General features: G+C 35.5%; 1 protein-coding gene across 1 annotated transcript; it reads left to right on the forward strand.

Moving 5' to 3' along the window:
- Nucleotides 1-929: 929 nt before the first annotated feature.
- On the forward strand, nucleotides 930-18,540 carry LOC129723023 (homeobox protein six1b). Its single transcript, XM_055676954.1, has 4 exons — nucleotides 930-1,258; nucleotides 16,470-16,616; nucleotides 16,679-17,327; nucleotides 18,192-18,540. The coding sequence occupies exons 1-4, from the start codon at nucleotides 1,144-1,146 to the stop codon at nucleotides 18,316-18,318; spliced, it is 1,038 nt and encodes a 345-aa protein (XP_055532929.1). The 5' UTR covers nucleotides 930-1,143; the 3' UTR covers nucleotides 18,319-18,540.
- The last annotated feature ends 3,065 nt before the right edge of the window (nucleotides 18,541-21,605 follow it).

Consider the following 21,605-nt stretch of genomic DNA (forward strand, 5'->3'; position numbering starts at 1 on the left):
AACAGCCAATGGTAGCACGTGAGGAGAAACGAACAAAGATAGCACGCATGTTGTGCACTGGCTGTAGAGAATTTGTTGTCTTTCGTACCGTACTGTACCGTTTTTCGTCTATTGAAATATTGCAACAAGCAACAGAAGTGGATCAAGCGCTGCCTTAGATTATTCTTAGAATCTGAGCTTTGTTTATAAATAATGCCGATTGCATGTGTAGTTCTGATTCGATGCAAAAAATACAACAATCAGTGGCATGCAAATATCGCATTAAGTCAGTAATTACGATAAACAAATGATTGTCATTCATTTTTATCGATCGCACTCGGCATCCTTCTTATTGTAGCGTTCAGCAAATAAATATCAACACGATGAAATTGATATCCAGAATTATGAGTGTCGTTTTACTCATGTTTCCGTTCAAGCAGCGAATGACACATTCGAAAGATTTGTTTTCAGTTTTATGTGTAAATTTTAGCACGGCTTTGTTCACATAAATCTACCGTTTCATGAATCTCAAACATGCTTGTAAGCATATTTTCGCTAGCGCGAGGACTAAACAAACAGTAGGAGGAGCATATCGTCTCTCTGTCTCGTAGATTGCGCGCCTCGTTACCCTTGACAACAGCATAAATATGTGCAATGCGCAGCATTACGGCCCGGACCACAACTCCTGTTTTACAGCTTTGCTTGTTTATCTTGCACGCTTCTGTTTATCCTGTATTCTACAATTTCATTATACTGTTTCTGCTCTCTCTCCGCTCTACTCTTCGATTGAGACCCTTTATTTTTGCATTTGCACACACACACATACAGTACCCTAAAACGTATGTATTGGCGACCGTGCCATTCGATTGGAGCCAACCAAAAGGAGGTGGCATGGCACAGGAAGCTTTATGCAGACACGGAGCGGGAAAAGTGAAAATTCATGAATGAAGATATCGTTTGAAGCAGTTTAGTTTTACTTTAATATTCGAGTAGGGCAGATGTACGGATCGGTTCGGCTTCCGGGCAACCTTGAGTGATATTTCAGTGATAACCACTACGGGGGTTCTTATTCTTGCTGTGTAGTGATTTGGGTTTGGATTAAGTGAAGCAGGAAAACAAAAAAAAAAAAAGAAACCGCTGGATACACGATTTACGCCGGACCGAATGGATAGTACAGGATTATCGCCGTTAGCTGATTTGGATTCCAACTCCGGCGGATCGGATGGTGTGAACTCCTCGTTGAACCATTTCGGTTCTAACTTGTATGTGGCGCCGAATGGTAATTGAACAAGCCTGTCTAGTTTTGTGTATGATAGTTGATTCGGTGACAGTTGAGTGATGATTGATCTGGTTTTTGATCTTTTGAAATAGGTTTGCGTTTTGAGACGCTAATTAGTGTTTGAAAATAAAATAAAATCGTTACCCGATTGATTCGCCTTTTGATGTTTTCAGTGTTATTTTGCATAAATTTGATTAGTGTCGTGTATTTCGAACGAAAAATACGGCGCCGTTGGATTTTTTCTTCCTTTGAATTTTTCATTACCCTGTGATGTTTTTGATTGTTAAAAAATAACAGATTTGATGAGATCAACAAATTTTACCTAATTTTGATATATGTATTGAAAGCATTTCGCGCATTTTTCTTTGGCTACCCGATGTCTATTTCAAAATATAAGCATAATTAATTACGTATTTTACGAAATGTCAGTAAATTTAATTTATTAAGCTTTTTCGTTACCCTGGACAGGAGCACTGTAATGTAATTGCCAAGCTGGTTGAACTTAAAAGAAATAATCTGACCACATTAAACTATCACTCAGTTGAAAATATAAAATTAAATTGGTAGTGACGATTTTTCTTTTGCAAAAATATTTTCGCACCCGCCGGTGATTGAAGCTTGCTCCAGATCTTGTTACTAAATGCAATTTGAACTCATTTTAATTTATCAATTGACCTTTTTTATTTCTATTTTGTAGAATTTTGTACATTACTTCTCTATAACTTTTCCGAAGACAAGTTCTAGTATAGCAAGTCCTCTAAGATATTTACTACGATTGAGCACTGCAAATGCTTCCATACTCATTTTAACACCTATATTCATTTCATCGTTCTTATTAGTCCAATTTATCGTCAGATTTGACTATTTTTTCCAAGGTAAAACTTCCGGGAGGAAAAATTGAAACTACTTCTACTTTGAAAAAAATAGTAAAATTTGACGGTAAATTGGACGAATAAGAGTGATGAGATAAATATAGGAGCGGTTATCCTATATAATATGCGTTTAAAACGCTCAACAATAGCCAGTTCAAAATAAGCCTCAAGGTTTAAACACAATTGATACGTTGCGGCTGCGTTTGCGGCAATTTGACAGTTATCCCATACATTTTCTGTCAAATTAACGTCAACGCAACGCAAACGTATCCATTGTGCTTGGGCCTTCATGCTTAATTTTTTGCGTTAGAATGATAAACATTTCACGGCAAATTTGTGCCGATAACAGTGAAAATATATGAATACATTCTGAAATAACAAAAAGAGGATCGTTTCTGAATTGAATTGATTTAGTAGTTACTGATAATTGGATAATAACAAACAATAGTTCATACTGAATAGTTCATACTGAGCATTTCCAAATGCTTAATTTTGGAAAAAAAAGTTTGGTTTTGAAAATTTTTATTCAAGGTTTATTCAAAGAATGTTTTCATTCGAATTCACCATGATTTGATGTTATTTGGTTTATGAGTTATGATTTTTTAACGTGTTTCTTATCATTCTGGTTACAGCTAGTAAGATTCCACTCGACAGTTACAGTTACTTTTATTTTTTTCAAATCGAGAATCCAAACATTTAATTTTCATGTTTTAGATCATTCTCTATGAAAATGATACTAAAGGTGCTGCCACACGAAGCACGAAAACTATGGCATAGTTTCCCATGATACCTATTGCTCAAAAGTATGCATAATAACGGTATAGCGCGGGATTGTACTGTCCAGAGTTGCCAATGTTCCAGTTTAAACTGGATTCTTCCAGTTTTTTCCAGTGATCCAGTCAAACAGTTGAATCCCAAAATCTTCCAGTTTTTTCTTATATTTGCCAGTTTCATCCAGATTTTTTATTCACTTAAGCTCCAGTTCGTTTTAGAAAAAAAAATCAGAAACGTAAATTTTTTATATACTTAACGGCATTTTCAGTATTTTTCTTCTCGCACGAAACACGGCCAAATTAAGGACTGCATGGCGGGGTTGAGATAAAAACAAACTAATAGTTTTACCAGATCATGAAAAAAAATCTTCAATTTATTTTCTGTTGTGCAGCAGTTTAAAAATTGTTAGAAGAATTGGATAGCAAGCGAGAGCGAACTCAACAATAATTAAAATTGTTTCAACAATTCTTTTATTAAAAGTGACAGTAATTGAAAAATGTTTTTTTTTTCTTTATTTGAGATAGACTGATTGCGTAATTTTAAATTTTGCTGCTGTTAACGCATTTTTTTCAGTTTATAATTTTCATAAAATGTAAGCTCGAACAAAACAAAACAGACTCTGGATTTAATCACAGAAAAGCTCTTTGGAATCCAGTTTTCTCCAGTTTTTTCTTCAGCATTCTTCCAGTTTAATCAAAAATTTTATTGGCAACTCTGGTACTGTCAAAAGCAATAACATAGAGACTCTAAACTAATCCGTCAGGACCGAATAGTTCATAGCCTACTATTCCGTGATAAAAAAAAAGCTTTGTACGATCAACTATGACTTAGAAACTATTGCAGTGGTGTATTAGTGTCCGTGTGGCGGCACCTTACGGCTTTTTCCAGGTATTAATAAAGAAAAACAATTCTATATTGGAAATTTAACTATAAGAGACTTTAATCCTGATATTAGATTTTTTGACTTTTTTAGCATTTTTCCTGCACTGTTAATTTTTGATATTGTAATTGTAAGTCAAGGTATTATAAAATGTGCATTTTGAATCAGTTTGCCCAAAATTGCAACAAATGAAATGGTTGTTCAATATTTCTGAGTATCGTAAGAGCAACCAATGGCGTTCTTTGAAGAAACTATTTTCGAATCCCATTGAATGATATTCATATTAAAGTAATGTCATTGTCCTTAAAAAAAATCTTGTGCGGAGGTGTGAACAACATGTAGAAAAACTCGTCGCATGTTGTTAAGGTCTTTGTGGACTCACTAGTCTAGGAATGTGGGTTTCGGAAACCAATTTGAACTGTTAACCCTTTGTCGGTTACAAGGAATCACGTACAAAACCAAAACCACATTGAAATATAATGGTTGCATGAGGAGAACTCACATACACTGTTTGCCAAAAGTTTTTCATTAAAGTGTTGTTAATTTTCATATTGTCAGTCTATGTAGAAAACTGCACATTATGAAGAAGGATGCTATAAATAGACAGCACCTATTTAAAAAAAAAACATACCGATTTGTTTTAATTTTTTAACGAGTACTGAATTCTTTTTGCCGGCTCTTGCAATTTGCAATTTGTTTACAAAACCTAAATTTATCCACCTAGCGGTCAGACTCAGCCTTTCTCATTCAAACTTATTATTTGTAAAAATAGATTTACATGAATGCTTAAATCCAATAGAGGTATATTCACTTCAAACTTTTGAACAGCATATCAAATTGTTATGAAGTTTGTTATTTGTAAGTTTGAGAGATGACTCGTTTGTATGACACTAGTTATGTTCAAACAAGTCGTGTAATACTTGAGATAATAGACTTTCGTTGTTCTAACAATTTAATACATAACGGTTGCCTAAGTTTGATTACAATCAAATGAATAGAGAACGTATAGGGCAGTCAAACTTTGAAACCACGTGTTCAATCATAACTCGTCAGTTAACCCTTAACTAGCCCGTTCATCTGATATCAATATTGTTCAAATCGGTTGTGTAGTTTCTGAGATAATGAAGTTTCGTGATTTTCACATTTCGATACATTACAGACGAAGTTACAGTTCGATTACAGCAAAATTCAATAGGGTGTTATGAGGCAGCTTAACCTTTCATTTGACACTAATTTTGTGGAAATCGGTTCAACCATCTCTGAGAAAAGTGAGTGAGTCCAAGTAGTCTTCGGAATATGTTTCTTTTCATGGCTGGATTTCACATTTTCAAACATAACAGCCAAAGTAATAATCCGTTTGCAAAAAATCAATAGGGTCTTATGGGGCAACAAGTCCTTCCATATGACACTAATTTTGTGAAAATCGGTCCAGCCATCTCTGGGAAACATGAGTGAGATTAAATAGTCTCCAGACCACGTTTCTTTCCATAGCTTCTGAACCACAAGTTCAATATTCATAAAATTCAAAAGTTAAGGTTTTTTTAGGTAGCCCGTTCATTTGAAATTAATTTTGTTCAAATCGGTTGCGTAGTTTCTGAGATATTGTTGTTTCGTGATTTTTACATTTTGATACATAACCTCTAAACTAAAAATCCGATTACAATAAAATTCAATAGGGTCTTGTGGGGCAAACAGACCTTTAATTTGCAATTAATTTCATTGAAATCGGCCCAGCCATCTCTGAGAAAATCCAGTGAGATTGGGAGGACGTTACACACACATACACACACACACACACATACACACACATATACAGAAAAAGCTCAGCTCGACGAACTGAGTCGAGTGATAAACGACATTCGGCCCTTTTTGGTACAATATCAAATTTAAATGATGTCGAGGCCACATATTTTGATCGTAGCTGTAGTTTTAAACAGTCTGCGGGTTACGATTCTTTCTATAACTTTCAAACCACATGTTCAAACATTATGAAATTCATTGTTTAAGGGTTTAAAAACCCATTAATTCGAATTCAATTATTTTCATAGCTTCTGAGATATAAGAGCGATTTTCACATTTCGACGCAGCGCCAAAACTAAAAGTTTGATTACAATGAAATTCAACAGAAACCTAAGCGGCAAATAGACCCTTCATTTGACACCAAGATAGAAAGAATCGGTCAGACCAGAGTTGCCAATAAAATTTTTGATTAAACTGGAAGAATGCTGAAGAAAAAACTGGAGAAAACTGGATTCCAAAGAGCTTTTCTGTGATTAAATCCAGAGTCTGTTTTTATTTTCGAGCTTACATTTTATAAAAATTATGAACTGAAAAAAATGCGTTAACAGCAGCAAAATTTAAAATTACGCAATCAATCTATCTCAAATAAAGAAAAAAAAACTTTTTTTAATTACTGTCACTTTTAATAAAAGAATTGTTGCAACAATTTTAATTATTGTTGAGTTCGCTCTCGCTTGCTATCCAATTCTTCTAACAATTTTTAAACTGCTACACAACAGAAAATAAATTGAAGATTTTTTTTTCATGATCTGGTAAAACTATTAGTTTGTTTTTATCTCAACCCCGCCATGCAGTCCTTAATTTGGCCGTGTTTCGTGCGAGAAGAAAAATACTGAGAATGCCGTTAAGAATATAAAAAATTTACGTTTCTGAATTTTTTTTCTAAAACGAACTAGAGCTTAAGTGAATAAAAAATCTGAATGAAACTGGCAAATATAAGAAAAAACTGGAAGATTTTGGGATTCAACTGTTTGACTGGATCACTTGGAAAAAACTGGAAGAATCCAGTTTAAACTGGAACATTGGCAACTCTGGGTCAGACCATCTCTGAGACAAGTGAGTGGGAAAAAAAAGGTGCACAAACACACGTACACACCCAAACCCACACACACATGTACACCTATACATGCATACATGCAGAAAATGCTTGATTCGTCGAACTGAGTCGAGTAGTATATGCTATTCGGCCATTTGGGTCACTTTTCTACCTTTTAATTAGCCAGTGATCGTTAGGAGAAAGTCAATATGTTTGGTTTCATTATGCGATTTCACATTTTTATAAACAACGGACAAAGTTACAATCCGATTACAATGAAATTCAATAGCAACCGATGGGGCAACTAGACCTTTAATTTAACACTAATTTTGTGGAAATCGGTTCAGCCATCTCTGAGAAAAATGAGTGAGTTTAAACAACCTCAGGATAACTTTTCTTCACATAACTTTTGAACCACATGTTAAATCATTACAAAATTTAAAAGTTAAGGGTTTTGGAGACAGCCCGATCATTTGAAACCAGTTTTATTGAAATCGGTTATGTGGTTTCTGAGATATTGATGTTTTGTGATTTTTACATTTTGATACATAACCTCTAAACTAAAAATCCGATTACAATGAAATTCAATAGCAACCTATGGCGTAACTAAACCTTTCATTTGCGATTAATTTTATGAAAATCGGTCCAGCCATCTCTGAGAAAAGTGAGTGAGAAAAAAAAGTTGCACATACACACACACATACACACATACACACATACATACATACAGAAAATGCTCAGTTCGTCGAAAGGGGTCGAGTGGTATATGACATTCGGCCATTGGGACCACTTCTATACCTTTGGTTTTTCCAGTGATTGCTATACCTTTCTAGGAGAAAGGCAAAAAGGCTATCAATATTATGTGAAAAAGAAGTTAAAGAAGATTTGTCTATGCAGTTAGAAAAATATTTATTGTTCGTAGCAGTATAGTTGAAAATATGGAAAATATGTGTTTTCTATCCCTCCACCATTGCTCTGTTTACTAAGGTAAAACATTTGAAAGTTTGCTTCGTCGGCCATCTAATAGAAGGACGTCTGAACACACCCCTGCCTCTAACATCACCACCGGGTCCGCTGTTGACAACTGGTTTCTCCGTCGCCAGCTGCACCGATAGTTTTTTCTGTTCATAATGCCATTTTAGAGGGAGGGATATTTCCTCAGCAGCATTCCAGTACTAATTATTCGCATTCTTCCATAGCGTAATCTGAACCCCAATCGAAGAAAAGTTATGAAGCACTGTTCAAAAATGTTCCTTTACGTCTGGTGTTGTTTTAGCAATAATATACTGTAATTAAATTATGACACTTTTCGACAGAGCGGTTTAAGGCGAAGACGAAGCTGGCGGTTAGAGAAAACTTTATATTAAAGAAATGGCAAGACACTCTACATATCTATATTTAATGAAGTTTTGACGTTATTTTTTAAAATTTTAAACGTTCCAAGAGATTATTATTAGCTTTTCATTGGAAAAATAGAAATATTTTTCTAGCACACTGCGCTGCTTTGACGAACATATATTTTGGAAAACATATTCAATGGTTTTTCGTTTTAAACCCGAAAGTGTTTGGCAGACATGATTAACAACTTTTTACAAATAATATTTTTTATGCGGATTCCACGATTTTTTTAACACTCTAAATCAGTCGTTCCTAACCTTTTTGGCTCCACGCCACTTTCGCTAAGCACAAAAAGCTCCGCGGCCCCCTGCGAAGCACAGAGAGTTTCGCGGCCCCACAAAAGAATTTCAGATACAAATTTCACAATACGAGCCTGCGTTTCTCAGTCTCATATAGTCCTGCGAGTCTCAGTTGTTTCACATCATGGTCCTAATTTGCAGAAGCGTTAAAAATCTGCTTTCACAGAGATATCTAGAAAAATTTTTAAATACATGTCAAATCTACCAAGAACTTCGCCCCACACCCCCCTCCCTCCCCACCTAGATGGGTCTCGCGGCCCCCTTGCCGGCCCGGACCACCGGTTGGGAACCACTGCTCCAAATTTTTATTATTTTGCAACCAAATTTTTTTAAGGTTATTGAATACCAAAAACGCGTATGTAGAACTTTGTCAACAACTTCATTAGTTTTTTATTTATCCTTTTATTTCAGTCATTCTTTCGAATAAAAAAACGAATGGTCGCTATTTTTTGTCAACGGAAATGGTCAAAAAACCCTACATGCAAGCGTAGAATACGTTCTTACGAAAAATGAAAAAATTCTGTTCTAGGACATGGTGATCTTAGATTATGTTGCCCCGTCGTTTGACTCGTCATTTTAGAACCATTAACTTCGACGGCATCTTTAAATCACGTCGAGTTTGATTTCATACAGGACTTTTTCGGATCCTGAAAGCATTACCTGGTCCAGATAGCTCCGTTACAGTCCGGCCCGAACTTGCATCGTACTTTGAAGTTTTCGGTTCGATTCCACTTCGCCCCTGCCTTTTAATTCAGTGAATTTTAGATCAAAAATAAATATTTCTTTCACTGTTCAAACAAACATCAAAGGAGTATTCAATATTTTGGGGGACTACATTTCGAGGTCTATATTTATCAATAGGGCAGCATCCGCAGTTCAATTCAATCTACTTTTGGTAAGGGGCCATCCACATATCACGTGGACAGCTTTGCTATCTATTTTTATCCCTTTCCGACCGGGCCCATAGTTTTGCGTAGGTAGAAAGTGACATAAACAAAACCTTCTCTCTCGCTTTCTGAACGTCCTATTCATTGTTTCATTGTTCAAAACGTTAGTGTCAACATCGCAGCTGCTGCGAGAAATAAAAAAACCAGAGCAAGCAAATGTTTTTATATAGGAATTGTTTCGATTTAGGTTTTGTTATCCGTCATTTTTTACCTACACAATTGTGTGGGCTCGGTCGGAAAGGGCTATGTCACACGAACAGAATTTTGTCCCTCAGGCGCTTGAGTGTAATATGCAATACACAAAAGCGTAATCAACTGTTGCGTGGTTGACAGTGCTGGACCCCCATTCTACCTGCTTCCATCCGACATGAAAAAAAAAACTGTTGGAAATGGCCAACAGTTGGGACAAATTCCGGAATAATCTCAAATAAAACGACTGTGAGTTGGGATTTACTCATAAGGGAGATTATTATTTTCCTGTAAGTTTTATAATATCTCTTGGTTACAAATTCAATACTAATTGAGGTTAACGATTATTAGGCGAAATTGACGTCTAGTCTTTTTCCGTAAGTGATTTTTTCGGTGAATAACTTATAATATTTGCTTTACGTATTACACCTTAGAGTTAAGTTGATTTAGATAATTATAATTAAGTTATTTTAATTTACCTTAGCGTACGTGCTCGTATTCGTATTATATTCGTATATGTCCGAAAAGCTTTGATAAATACTTAAAAAGTGTTTATAATGGTTTATAATGATTTTATCGAAGTCCGTTTAAAAATTAATTTGGGCACTAGAGGGTTAATTTTCATTACATTCGCATTACATTTGAAAAAAAAACATATCATATGTAACTTGGAAAAAGTAATGTAACAAACAGCCTTATGTAGTTCTACGTTACACAATTCTTCTGATTTTTTAATGTCTTCCAGTTTTCCAATGAAGTATTGATTTAAAAACTACTGCCTTATGACAGACTTTTACCTAACATGTAGAAACCGTTTATTCATGACTCGCCGCTCACGGCGCATACTGTTTCCAAAGCAGCAAAACGTGATCGAAATTATTTTGACCCAAAAATATTTATTTTAGAGCCGCAGTGTCTTCAGCAAAGTTGTTCCATTACTTATTCTCCATGTTAGAGAAGTTGCAATTTTGTGATTTAACCACTTAACAGTGAGAAACTAATTTTATTTATCTTATTTTCAAACATAAAAATCCCCTTTGTTCGGCAAAGTTGTAGCAATATTTAAAAGAAACAACATTGTTGGAGACATCATCTTTCTATATACCTATTAGAATGGACTTTTGTGGAGTTTTCTAAAGATCACCCCTAAAATCAATTGTTTTCAATTTAACTTCTTACAGTGATTTTCTACAATTTCAATGTTCTACAATGTTGTTTGCTATAATGAAACTAACAATTTCTTCGAAGATAGTTTATTTCCATCTCACATATTTTTTGGCTATTGACATTTTTACCTAAATAATGCACTAATTTACACTAATTACATTTTACTCAAAATATATTGATTTTGTAGCCATAGTGTCTTCAGTAAAGTTTTTTTTATTAGTTTTCATTTTATGAAAGTTTGCTTGGTAAAGTTGTTGCACATTTTATGAAAAACAACTTTGTCCAAGACACCGCAGTTCTATTTACCAATTTTAATAAACTATTATGGTGTTATCTTGAGAATGCTCATTAAAATCATTTTTTTAATTATAACCTTTTATAGTGATTTTCTAAAGTTTTTCAATGTTCTACAATGTTGTTTTCTGTAATAAAACACATAAGTTCACCTAAGAAAGTTTATTTTTATCTCTAATATTTGTTTAGTTATTGTTGCACTTATTAACTTACAGATATTTACACAAGAGACAGCGACAAAAGAGACAAATGCTCATAACTGGATTGAATGATGTTCTACTTGTCTGCAGCTATTTGCAGCTTATAAAGATATCTGTTAGTAAATTAGTGCATTGTTTCAAAAAAGTTGAAGAGGTTGTTTTTAAGGCACTACCGCAGAGTTAACGTAGAATACGACAGCCTGTCTTATGTCAATGCATTTCTTGGAATAGGTTTGGGGATACACTCAATTGGGGTTAATTAATTTAATGGACTCTCTGCTCTGCTCGGTAACGACAATGAACAACAGCAGAAGTTATGTGCAGCTTTGCGGTTTCACTTGCTGCCGTATTCAAAACAAGAATGAAATTGAATTGTTTTGAGGCTGTCTTTTGTATCAAGTTACACTCAGATATCTTAATTTAGGCAGTGGCTACGAAGAGGCTATAGACGAGGGCAAATAGTGCATTCCTTATCAATAGTATAACAGTTCAAATAACAATTTTAGCGTAGATAATTTAAAAACTGATTGCTGCAAATAGTAAGCTAAAAAGTTAAAAACTGATTGCTGCAAATAGTTGAGCGAAAAATAATTTGATTCAAGCTCACTAGCTCCAAAATTCTTCAGATAAACTTTGAGGCTTGGCTGAAGTCAAAAAAGGTTAGTTGTGTTTGTCTAAGCCATTTGCGATTATAAACGAAAATTTTAATCGTTATACTACTAGCCACACACGCTATATAGCAAGCAACACACGCTATATATCAAGCAACACACGCTATATAGCAAGCCACGCAAGCTATATAGCATGCCACACACGCTATACATCAATCCACGCACGCTAGCCACACGCTATATAACAAGCCACGCACGCTATAGATATTCACACACGTTATGTGCACCCAACGATATATGAATTGATCCACGCTGTCTTCGCCTACTGCCATCGGTGTTGATGTCCGCTGCTGCTGCCTGCTGCTAGTAAACTGATTTACTTGAGGAGAAACAGTCTCTTATATAGCCCAAAGAATGCATTCCCGGCTAACTAGGTACTCCATTCTGTCGTCCTTTTTAGGGAAAGGCAGCGAGCGACCAATCAAAAGTCGACATTTGCGTTTCGACAATGTTCAATATATTTCAATAGTACAATAATTCGAACAATCAGATTACAATTTTCTTCATATGGACGGCTGCTTAAATGATTCTCCAATCGATTGCTGCAAAAATGACAGAAATCGGTTGGAAACTGACTGAGTTTGAAACGTTTGAAATTGGACAATTAACGTGACGCTCTCGTTGTTTTCGGTTTTGAAATTGGTTCTCTGTATTGAAGTTGGGTCCCTGTATATGTTGCCGGAAGACATATTCTACGTCAAAAATATCGTCAACAACTAAAGAAATATAAAACATAAAAATATACTTTCATTGACGGAATTGTTTGCTTCATTATAGCAAAATTTGTAGAACATTGAAAAATTGTGTGGAAAATCACTACTTGAGGTTAAATTGAAAAAATTGATTGAAACCCCACAAACGTTTATTGGATTAGGCAGATAGAAGTATGGTGTCTTTGACAAAGTTGTTGTTTACAGAATGTACTACAACTTTGCCGAACAAAGTAAATTTTTATATGCAAAAATGAAACAAGAAAAATTCGGTTCTCACTGTTTAGTGGATTAATCACAAATTTGCAACTTCCATTCAATGGTGAATAATTGATGGGTTTTAGGTCAAAATGATTTCGATCTCGTTTTTGCTGCTTTGGATGTGCGGCGTGACAAACTGATAGGCGATTAAAATGGCTGTTCGATTGACTACTGGCGCAGAAGTAAAAATGATGATTTACAGGCTGCATTTTACCTGATCAAAATTCTATTTGCAGTGAGTTATCACGAGTTTACATTGCGGAATAATTTTAATATTTAGATTCTTTTCACTAGACCGTAGGTTTAAACTAAAAAATGCACTTCCAACACCTTCCTACCAGCTCCTGTAGGAACATAACCTCGAATTTGAAAACATTACCGGATCTCATACCTTTCGTATTTCATACGTACTTTCTTGACAGAAATCAGTTTACTTGATGCTGCATAAAATTTCTAAGTAGTAACCGTCGTGCGGTTTTGACAGTTTTTCCAAGTTTTTCTGCTTTATGTCATTGTACCCCCTATTATGATAAACAGAACTCAATGACTTTTACTTATATTCAACGCGGATATGTATGCAACAGTTATGAATTGTTCCAGTTGAATTCGCTGAGAAATAAGAAAAAGTTTATATAGCTATTAAAAAGTTGTTTGTTGGTTCCGATTGAGGGCTACAACAATTTAAGAAACTGATAGGATTCTATACGAAAATATTTTTTTTTAAATTAAATTATATTTTTTTCAAAAGTTATAGTTTGAGGACTTATTTTGGGCCAATTATTTGTTTTTCTTTGATGGGATTCGGAGAGCTTGTTGTAGCTAGTCTGCCGACTGCATTTGAGCTGTCTTGCTGCGTCCGCGACGGACATGTCTCCGGTTTTAGTTTTGTTGAGATATTTCCGTGATGGGGAGCCTGATAAAACTCTGATAAATAAATTGATCAGTATATCACATACGTTTTATCTCTCAGTTTTAACAAAAATATACTCTGCTTTCGTTAACTGGTGCGTCTTACCCCAGGAACCCCTACCGTTCAAGAATCTAGAGAAAAACCATAAATATAACCTTACAAAATGGCTGACAGCAAAAATTGACCGCCTACAAAATTTTTGCCAAAATAACAATCTTTAACTCAACACAGTACCAAAAAATTAAATTTACAACTAATACAAATGAAAGCACATAACGGTTTCTAGCACATAAAGTGAAAAAACATATACAATTTCACACCGTTAATAATGCACAATACAGAATCGTTTTAAGCCATGTAAATTTGTACGTTGATTGATATAAACTCAAAGCTTCGAGTATAAATATGCATGCGAATTCACGATATATTCATTTACATTGCATGTGAATATAATGCCACACGGAATATTACATGGTTTCCAATGCTCCATTTATGTGCATTTAAAGTAATGTAATTTTTTTTTACTGTGAAGTGTAACAAAACTGATGGCCAAATATGAACAAGGATTAGTCACCCGAAACAACGGATTTGGAACAAATGTTTCAGCAACTATAATTTATTTCCGCACGGCTAATGATGCTTCATCGTATTTTGACAAGCACGAACGAGTGATTCTCGAAAACAGCTTTTACGAAATGGTGCCAAATACATTGTTTTATCAACATGCAAAAAATAATGTACAAGTTTACAATGTATTTTTGCTAAAAATCATGATAAAAGTAAAGTGTTCAAAGTAGTAGGCCCCGCCCGAGGTAGTTGCATTGCCAAGGACGTCGAGAAATCCTTTTATGCAAATATCGCAAGAAACACAGTCTCCTGTGTATATCAGCCTTGTTTAAAAATTCAATCCATCATCATTTTCCTAGTTCCAAAGTTCAAATGCAGAAGGCGCACAGTCGTTTTTAGTTGTCCGTTAAATTACCAGTAATAATTTTCGTTCACGTGTAGATCGTACAGTACTATCTCTAATCAGAACCAATGGTTTTTACGAACGGAAACCTGAAATGATATTAAAAAGGAGCATTGTTCACAAAAGTATACTTAATCGTAAAAGGGCCTGTGATGTTAAATTGATTGAATAATTTTTATTGTCGAAAATGTTTCAATAACTATTTCTCTATCTAATACAAACTATTCTTCAACGATTATAAAATGATGAGCTTTTTTCTCTCGTTCAGTTCCTAGTTTTCCACGCAAAATCTACACGAGAAGCAGGGAAAACCAGAATTAGCAGCCTTTGATTTCCAAATAAACGTCATCAGAAACATTTAAGAAAAACGCAATTCAATTCACTTTCAAAAGCTTGATTCATTGGGAAATCCCAGGTTACAGTACGCAAAATACGATCAAGGCACTCGTGATATTGATTCACTTTTTTGCAAACAACGTTCCGAACTCTAGCCAATAATTAGAGGTGCTGCTTAAATTTGGATTCAAACAGCCTTTAAACTATATATTTGTTTTTTATTATTACATACAATAATCACGTTTAAATATACAAAGTGATCATTTTTAGATCTCTAAAATATTAAATCATTGATTCAGCAGCACTGTTTGGGCACAAATATTTCACTCTCTTTGGTTCTTACTAAGCAACCCGAGGAAACAATAAGATTCGACGTGTCCGCCCTGAGCAAAAGTGCAAGGTTATTGGGATGAACCCCGCGCAACTCTCAGAAATGACCTCATTACACTGATTTGCTCTGAAGCATGATAGCTAACTGAGTAGTCAAAACTTGTTGCAATCGAACATGAACATTCCATGATTCGCTCATTAAATGGGAAGTATTGTCATTTTGCAACACAGAAATGCAACGAATTCTCATTTTGGATTCGACTGCGGTAGTAAACAAACAATTTCAATAATTTGGGCATGTGAAGTACGGTAAATATTACATTGATTTAGGGAATCCGGCAAACTGCAATCGCTTGTGATGATTGCTTTCATAAATTTTGCACAGCAAATTCAACTGAGGCGTTTTTTTTAACAAATCGAAAGCACGACAACTAGCTGTTACTGATGATGCTGGTTTTCAAAAATTTTAAATAGGTTGGCAGATTCTAGGATTTTTATTTTCGAAATTCAAACTTTGACTATAGGGGTTCAGGCAGAGTGAGATAGATGGCGTCCGGGTTCCATACTTATGTTTAAAAACAGTGTTGAATTAATTAGATGAAAAATAGATCACACAAGTATAGTTAATCAAGCTGTCTCAGCGTAGAAAACCATCTATTTACGAATGGCAATGAATAAATCAACTGTACGCAATTATGATACAATTTATTTTGGTGTTAATCAGTTTAAAACAATGGCCAAAATTTGAATGAATATTTTATACTCTTTCTACTGTGGTTTTCACAAAAAAATCTTTAAATTTACTGTTTAGTTAGCTGCAAAGTCTGTCTAACAAACATAAAAATGAAGTTCCGACAATGTTAGTTACCTAAAATTTATCTTTTGAACAACCTAAACATAGTTCTTGGTACCTATCAGGACTGATAAAATTGGTGGTACACAGGTATTAAATCTGTGAAAAAAAAAACTATATTGTATCTTCTCTCTCAAATTCTCTCTCAAATTGAGCTAGTTCTCATGTTTGGAGACTAAAACTGTTCAAGGTTCGACCTATTAGGTTATTTATTTACACTAAAAGTAAATTGTTTAACATCTTTTATGTCGTGCAATAATTATATCCCAACAGATCGATGACTAACGAACATATCTCTTTTATTTTTTTTGCAGGCTATCGGGACACTGGCAATGCCATTAAAACGTTATTTTTCTCAGATAAACTACAAGAATTCACCGACAAGGAGTACGAGCGAAAGTATAACGAGAACGTATATCCAATCAAAGTTCAGTCGCAACCAGATGTCGCATATTACGCAAGTAAGATCCATAATTGAAATCTAATCGTTCCGATTTGTAATTGCATTTTTTGGTTGCTGCAGGTAAACCCTCAAATGAACTGCTGTCCAGCTCGAGGAACAACGAAAACGGAGGAACATTTCTGCAGAACGTTCAGTGCTATTCAAACAACAACGAGGTGGAACGAAAGTTCTTGAGCTTCAGCCCCGATCAGATACAGTGCATGTGTGAAGCGCTGCAGCAGCAGGGGGACATCGAAAAGTTAGCATCCTTCCTGCAGAACATTCCCCAGAACGAGATGATTGCCAACAACGAAAGCTTACTGAGGGCGAGATGTCTGGTTGCGTACCACTGTGGCTCGTTCCACGAGCTTTACGCCCTGCTCGAGTCGAAGTTCTATTCACCCAAGCACCACTCAGATCTACAGAATCTCTGGTTCACGGCACACTATCGGGAGGCGGAGAAGGTCCGCGGCAGGCCACTGGGCGCGGTTGACAAGTACAGATTGCGCAAAAAGTATCCCTTGCCGAAAACGATCTGGGACGGCGAGGAGACGGTTTACTGCTTCAAGGAAAAAAGTCGTAATGCCCTGAAGGATTGCTACACCCGAAACCGGTACCCGACGCCAGATGAGAAAAAAACACTTGCCAAGAAAACCGGACTCACGCTGACACAAGTGTCCAATTGGTTTAAGAATCGTAGACAACGGGACAGGACACCACAAGCGAGGCCGTAAGTATTTTCCGTATGCTGCTGGGTGCGCAACACGTGTTTCTAATAAGGCTCGCCTCTACCCGGCTACAACCCGAGCGTGTCATTTTTTCTCGTTACGAAACATGCGCCCATAGAAACTGTGAATATTTATGTAACATTATTATGTCCCTCAAATATGTCATAAATCCTAAATGGCATGTGTTTTAGAGGATAATAAGGAGTCAAAGGTTGGCGTGTGAGCGAAGTCCACTATCAGATTTCAATACGTTGCATATCGACTTCTTAGAATGTCTGCGAAAGGTGAAAAATGTTATTTCGGAACATTCCTCAGCCTTTTTTGATGGTATTTCGATAAAGTTATGAATTCCATCAGAAAATATTATTATGAGAAATGCGAAAAATTTTCTAAGTAATAGGTCAACATATCTGGCATAATGTGTGCCAAAACATGTGTGTTTAAAATGTGTGTTGATTTCTGCTTATTGGCACTGTCATAAATTAGGCAACAATTCTCTCATCAAAAGCGTTGATTCCTTTTCCTCCCTTCTGGGGAGAATTAAACCCCAAAAAGAAACCCCCGTGCGCACGGCTCTGTGCTACATAAAAAAGCATGATTCGCGAAAGGCTCACTACGCGACGTTCTAAAGCTATAAAATCAGATTGCTAAATGATGCTGTGAGCACGTTCTGTTATGACTAATAAGCATTTATTACGCGTTGCCTCCTCGGGCTGTTCGTTCTTGGTGATCCTTCGCGTGAAAACTCCTTCCAGCCGGGTGCGCAGGCGCACTTTTTTTTCATTCTGCGTATATATTACATAAACTACTGCAAAGCGTTTTGTTAATAATTTTGTTTTGGTATTTTTTTTTTGTTTTACTTCCAGTGATATGATGATGCCCGTGCTGCCGGTCACTTCTGCCCAGATGGATGGCAGCTATCAAAGACTGTTTAACGTTGCCAATTATGGGGGGCATGCTTATCATGCAAATGATATGTACGCCGTCCAGTAGAATCGAATCATTTAAGGAGCTTGTGCTTGTGCCCAGTGTATAATTTGGTGGAACCGCGCCAGAACGAGTGTGAAATTGAGAGACCCAAACCCTTTCTTACCCCCATTCTTCGCCCCACCGACCGTGTTGTGGAGAAACAAAGCACAAAGAGAAATTGTGATAGGCTGTCATTTAGGTTTTTTTTAGCTAATAACCTTTGCCATTGTAAATACCAAATACTTTAAGGATGGAAATAAATTGTCCTGTAATTAGTTCCGTTGTTTGTATAGTACTAATTCCATGATGATCCGAATGAAGTCCTTAGATCCCAAAATCAAATGTTTCAATGGTATCAATGGAAATATTTTGTTTTGTTTTTGAAAGATTTAAATATTCTGTAACAAAACGACCCTTCAAACAATTATAAAATAAACCATTGACTAATCTAGTTAACACGTAGTTGGTTTTAAATTTCGGCCCCTCTCAATTTATTACTGTTGATAAAATATTCGTTAGCAACATAACTTACCTTTCCTGCGTAAGCGTCTTGAATCTGAAATCCGAACACGGTTTTGTTTGTAAACATCATTCAGACTAAATAAAATAAGATTCTGGCTAGTGATGGGAAACTTATCGATACTTATCGGTAATATCGATTAATGCTGGTCATCGATATTATCGTTAATTTTTTGACGTTAACGATAATTATCGATATTATAAGGGTGAGCACAAGTCAGTGCGGCTGGTTACTGGAGGAGACCCAAAAGAAGGAGACCTCACCTACCCTACCCCAGGAGTTGCTTTTGCCGCTAGGTATTTGTTGGGTGCTGTTATTCGACAAGATTTAGCATTGTTGGGGTAGGTGTAAAGGTTCGCCCCGGGTGTCACTGAGTTTCTGAGAAATAATGGTAACTAAAAAGGTATTTATAGTTTTTAGTTTCCTAAGAACAGATGAATTCGACAACTTAGTACTGGAGAGCTTTAAGAAAATATCCAAACTTTTTGCACCATCCCATGAAAAGCAAATAGCAATGATACGAAATTGTAATAAAATGCATTTTCTTTGGCTTGCCAAGTCTTATAATATGATGGACATGTATAGTGACAGTCTATTGGTAATTATCTGGTAATTGTTTAGTTTAACTTGGAACTGTTTAGGTTTAAAGTATCTGTTACCCAACAAAGAATTTTTAGTTCCACTAAAAATCCAAATCAACGAAATTGTTGCGCCAAAAAAGTATCCTGGTTTATACAGGGGGTAGACAAAATAATTGAGATAAATAAAATTTCGCGTAATTTTTCAAAAGGACCTAAGTAACAATGACAGATTCTCTCCTCTCTCACGTTGTTTCGTTAATTACGTCGTCATTATAAATATTTCTCAAGCTTTCTTCCCCTTAATCGAGAGATTGTAATACTGTCTTGCTTACTATGCATTGAGTGTTATGAAATATGGAAAATATAACATAATTATTGATCAAAGAGGAAGTAAACAAAGAGAGTCTCTCAATGTTAGATAGGTCTATTTGAAAAATTACGCGAGAATTCTCTCGAATTTTAAATGGCCAGAACTTTACGAAAAATGAATCAATTTTGATGACCGGTTTCATTTCGCTGGAAAACAGTATTATATTAGTATTACTTGGGAACTTGGTGTGACCAACCCGCACAAAATATGTTTCGGATTTCAAGAGTGTGTGTCAAAGTGTACATTTTTGCAACGCATAGAACGTTTTAGGCAACTAAATTGTCTATCTAAAATACTTCATTTTAAAAAATCTAAGATCACCGATATTTTCTAAAAACATTTTTTGTTTTCAAAATTATATGTTTTTCAGAGTAAGATCTTTAACTCATTTTTTTATATTTTCGAAGGAAAGTTCAGATAATTTTCACTAAGATATATTGATTCATAAGAAAAAGGTTCAAATACAGTTAGGTTTTCTTACGCGGGGGATACAGGGATACAGGCCTCGTGAAAAAAACATGTTAATACAGAAATCCGCTTGATAAACCGCTTTGATTCAAAAATTCGCGTAAAAAACCACGTTAATTTGAAAATCTGCATAAATAACCTTTTAGAGAAAATCCGCGTGAAAATAATCTGATCTTTTTAAATGTTAATCCAGATAACTTTTCAAACGCAAGATTGCAAAGTTGCTCGGTTTAATAAGACCTACACACCCACAATGTTCGATTGAATTCTGCTAGAGTGCTGCAAGCTCAAAGAAAATTAGTACCCAACAGGGAAAAAACCGCCAAGATCAACACCCATACTTAACAAATTCATACCTTGATGATTCCTTGGCAAATTTTCAACCATGGGCTACCAATGAACCTGAAATAAACTCTGATTTATTGACAACATATAAACCTAAGTGAAACAGAATGTCAGAAAAAGTTCTACGCGTTGCAAAAATGTACACTTTGGCACGCACTCCGGAAATCCGAAATATTTCCAGTGACCCTTGGTCACATCCAGCTCTCAAGTAATACTAGGAAACTAGGACAGTTTTCCAGTAGAACGAAACCTGTTTTGTCAGAATTGATTCATTTTTCTTGAAGTTTTGGCCATTTAAAAATTGACAGAACTTTGCCTGCTTCAATTATTTCCCTTATTATACAACCTTCAAAATGAACTTCGGCTTGAAACTACTACGTAGAAAACACTCCCGGCGTAAAACCCGAAGACTTTCCAAAACAAACTGTTTAACGTGTCCGGTTGTTTGAATTTTCATTCGCAGTATCGTAAGATTTGTCATTCAAGGTCTTTACACAATGGATACATTACGGCTGCGTTTGCGGCAATTTGACAGTTAGCCCATACATTTACTGTCACATTGACGTCAGCGCAACGCAAACGTATCCATTCTGTTTGGGCCATCTCTGTCTCTGTTTTTAACAAATTTATATAGTAAAATTGCATTTGTCGAATAACGTTTGCGGTAAAAAATAAATGGACAAAAATTGCCGATTTTTCATGGGTTTACCTTCAATCGCACTGACGAAACTACTCATGCATCATCAATCATAGTAACCCATGAGTTAGCAAAAAAAAAGTAGGAGGGTGGTATTCAAGACACGACCGCATGACGTTGGACTACGGTATTCTTATATTCCATTAAAACAAATAATAGAGAGAATTGCAACTCTAGTATTTGCTGCAATTTTATCTAACAGTGCATTTCTGGATGCTGAGACGTTAAAACGTTATAAATAATAATATATACTAAAAGAATGGATATTTTTTATTTAATCGCTGTCATTTCATACATATTCGAATCAACCTTTTGTTTGCTGCACTACCA

Source organism: Wyeomyia smithii, chromosome 2, assembly GCF_029784165.1.
Source record: "Wyeomyia smithii strain HCP4-BCI-WySm-NY-G18 chromosome 2, ASM2978416v1, whole genome shotgun sequence".
Classification (NCBI taxonomy): Eukaryota; Metazoa; Arthropoda; class Insecta; order Diptera; family Culicidae; genus Wyeomyia; species Wyeomyia smithii.

Coding starts and splice junctions, on each gene's coding strand:
- LOC129723023 (XM_055676954.1), top strand. CDS start 1,144: ATGGATAGTACAGGATTATCGCCGTTAGCTGATTTGGATTCCAACTCC. Junction 1,259..16,469: donor CTTGTATGTGGCGCCGAATG/GTAATTGAACAA, acceptor TTTTTTTTGCAG/GCTATCGGGACACTGGCAAT. Junction 17,328..18,191: donor AGGACACCACAAGCGAGGCC/GTAAGTATTTTC, acceptor TTTTACTTCCAG/TGATATGATGATGCCCGTGC.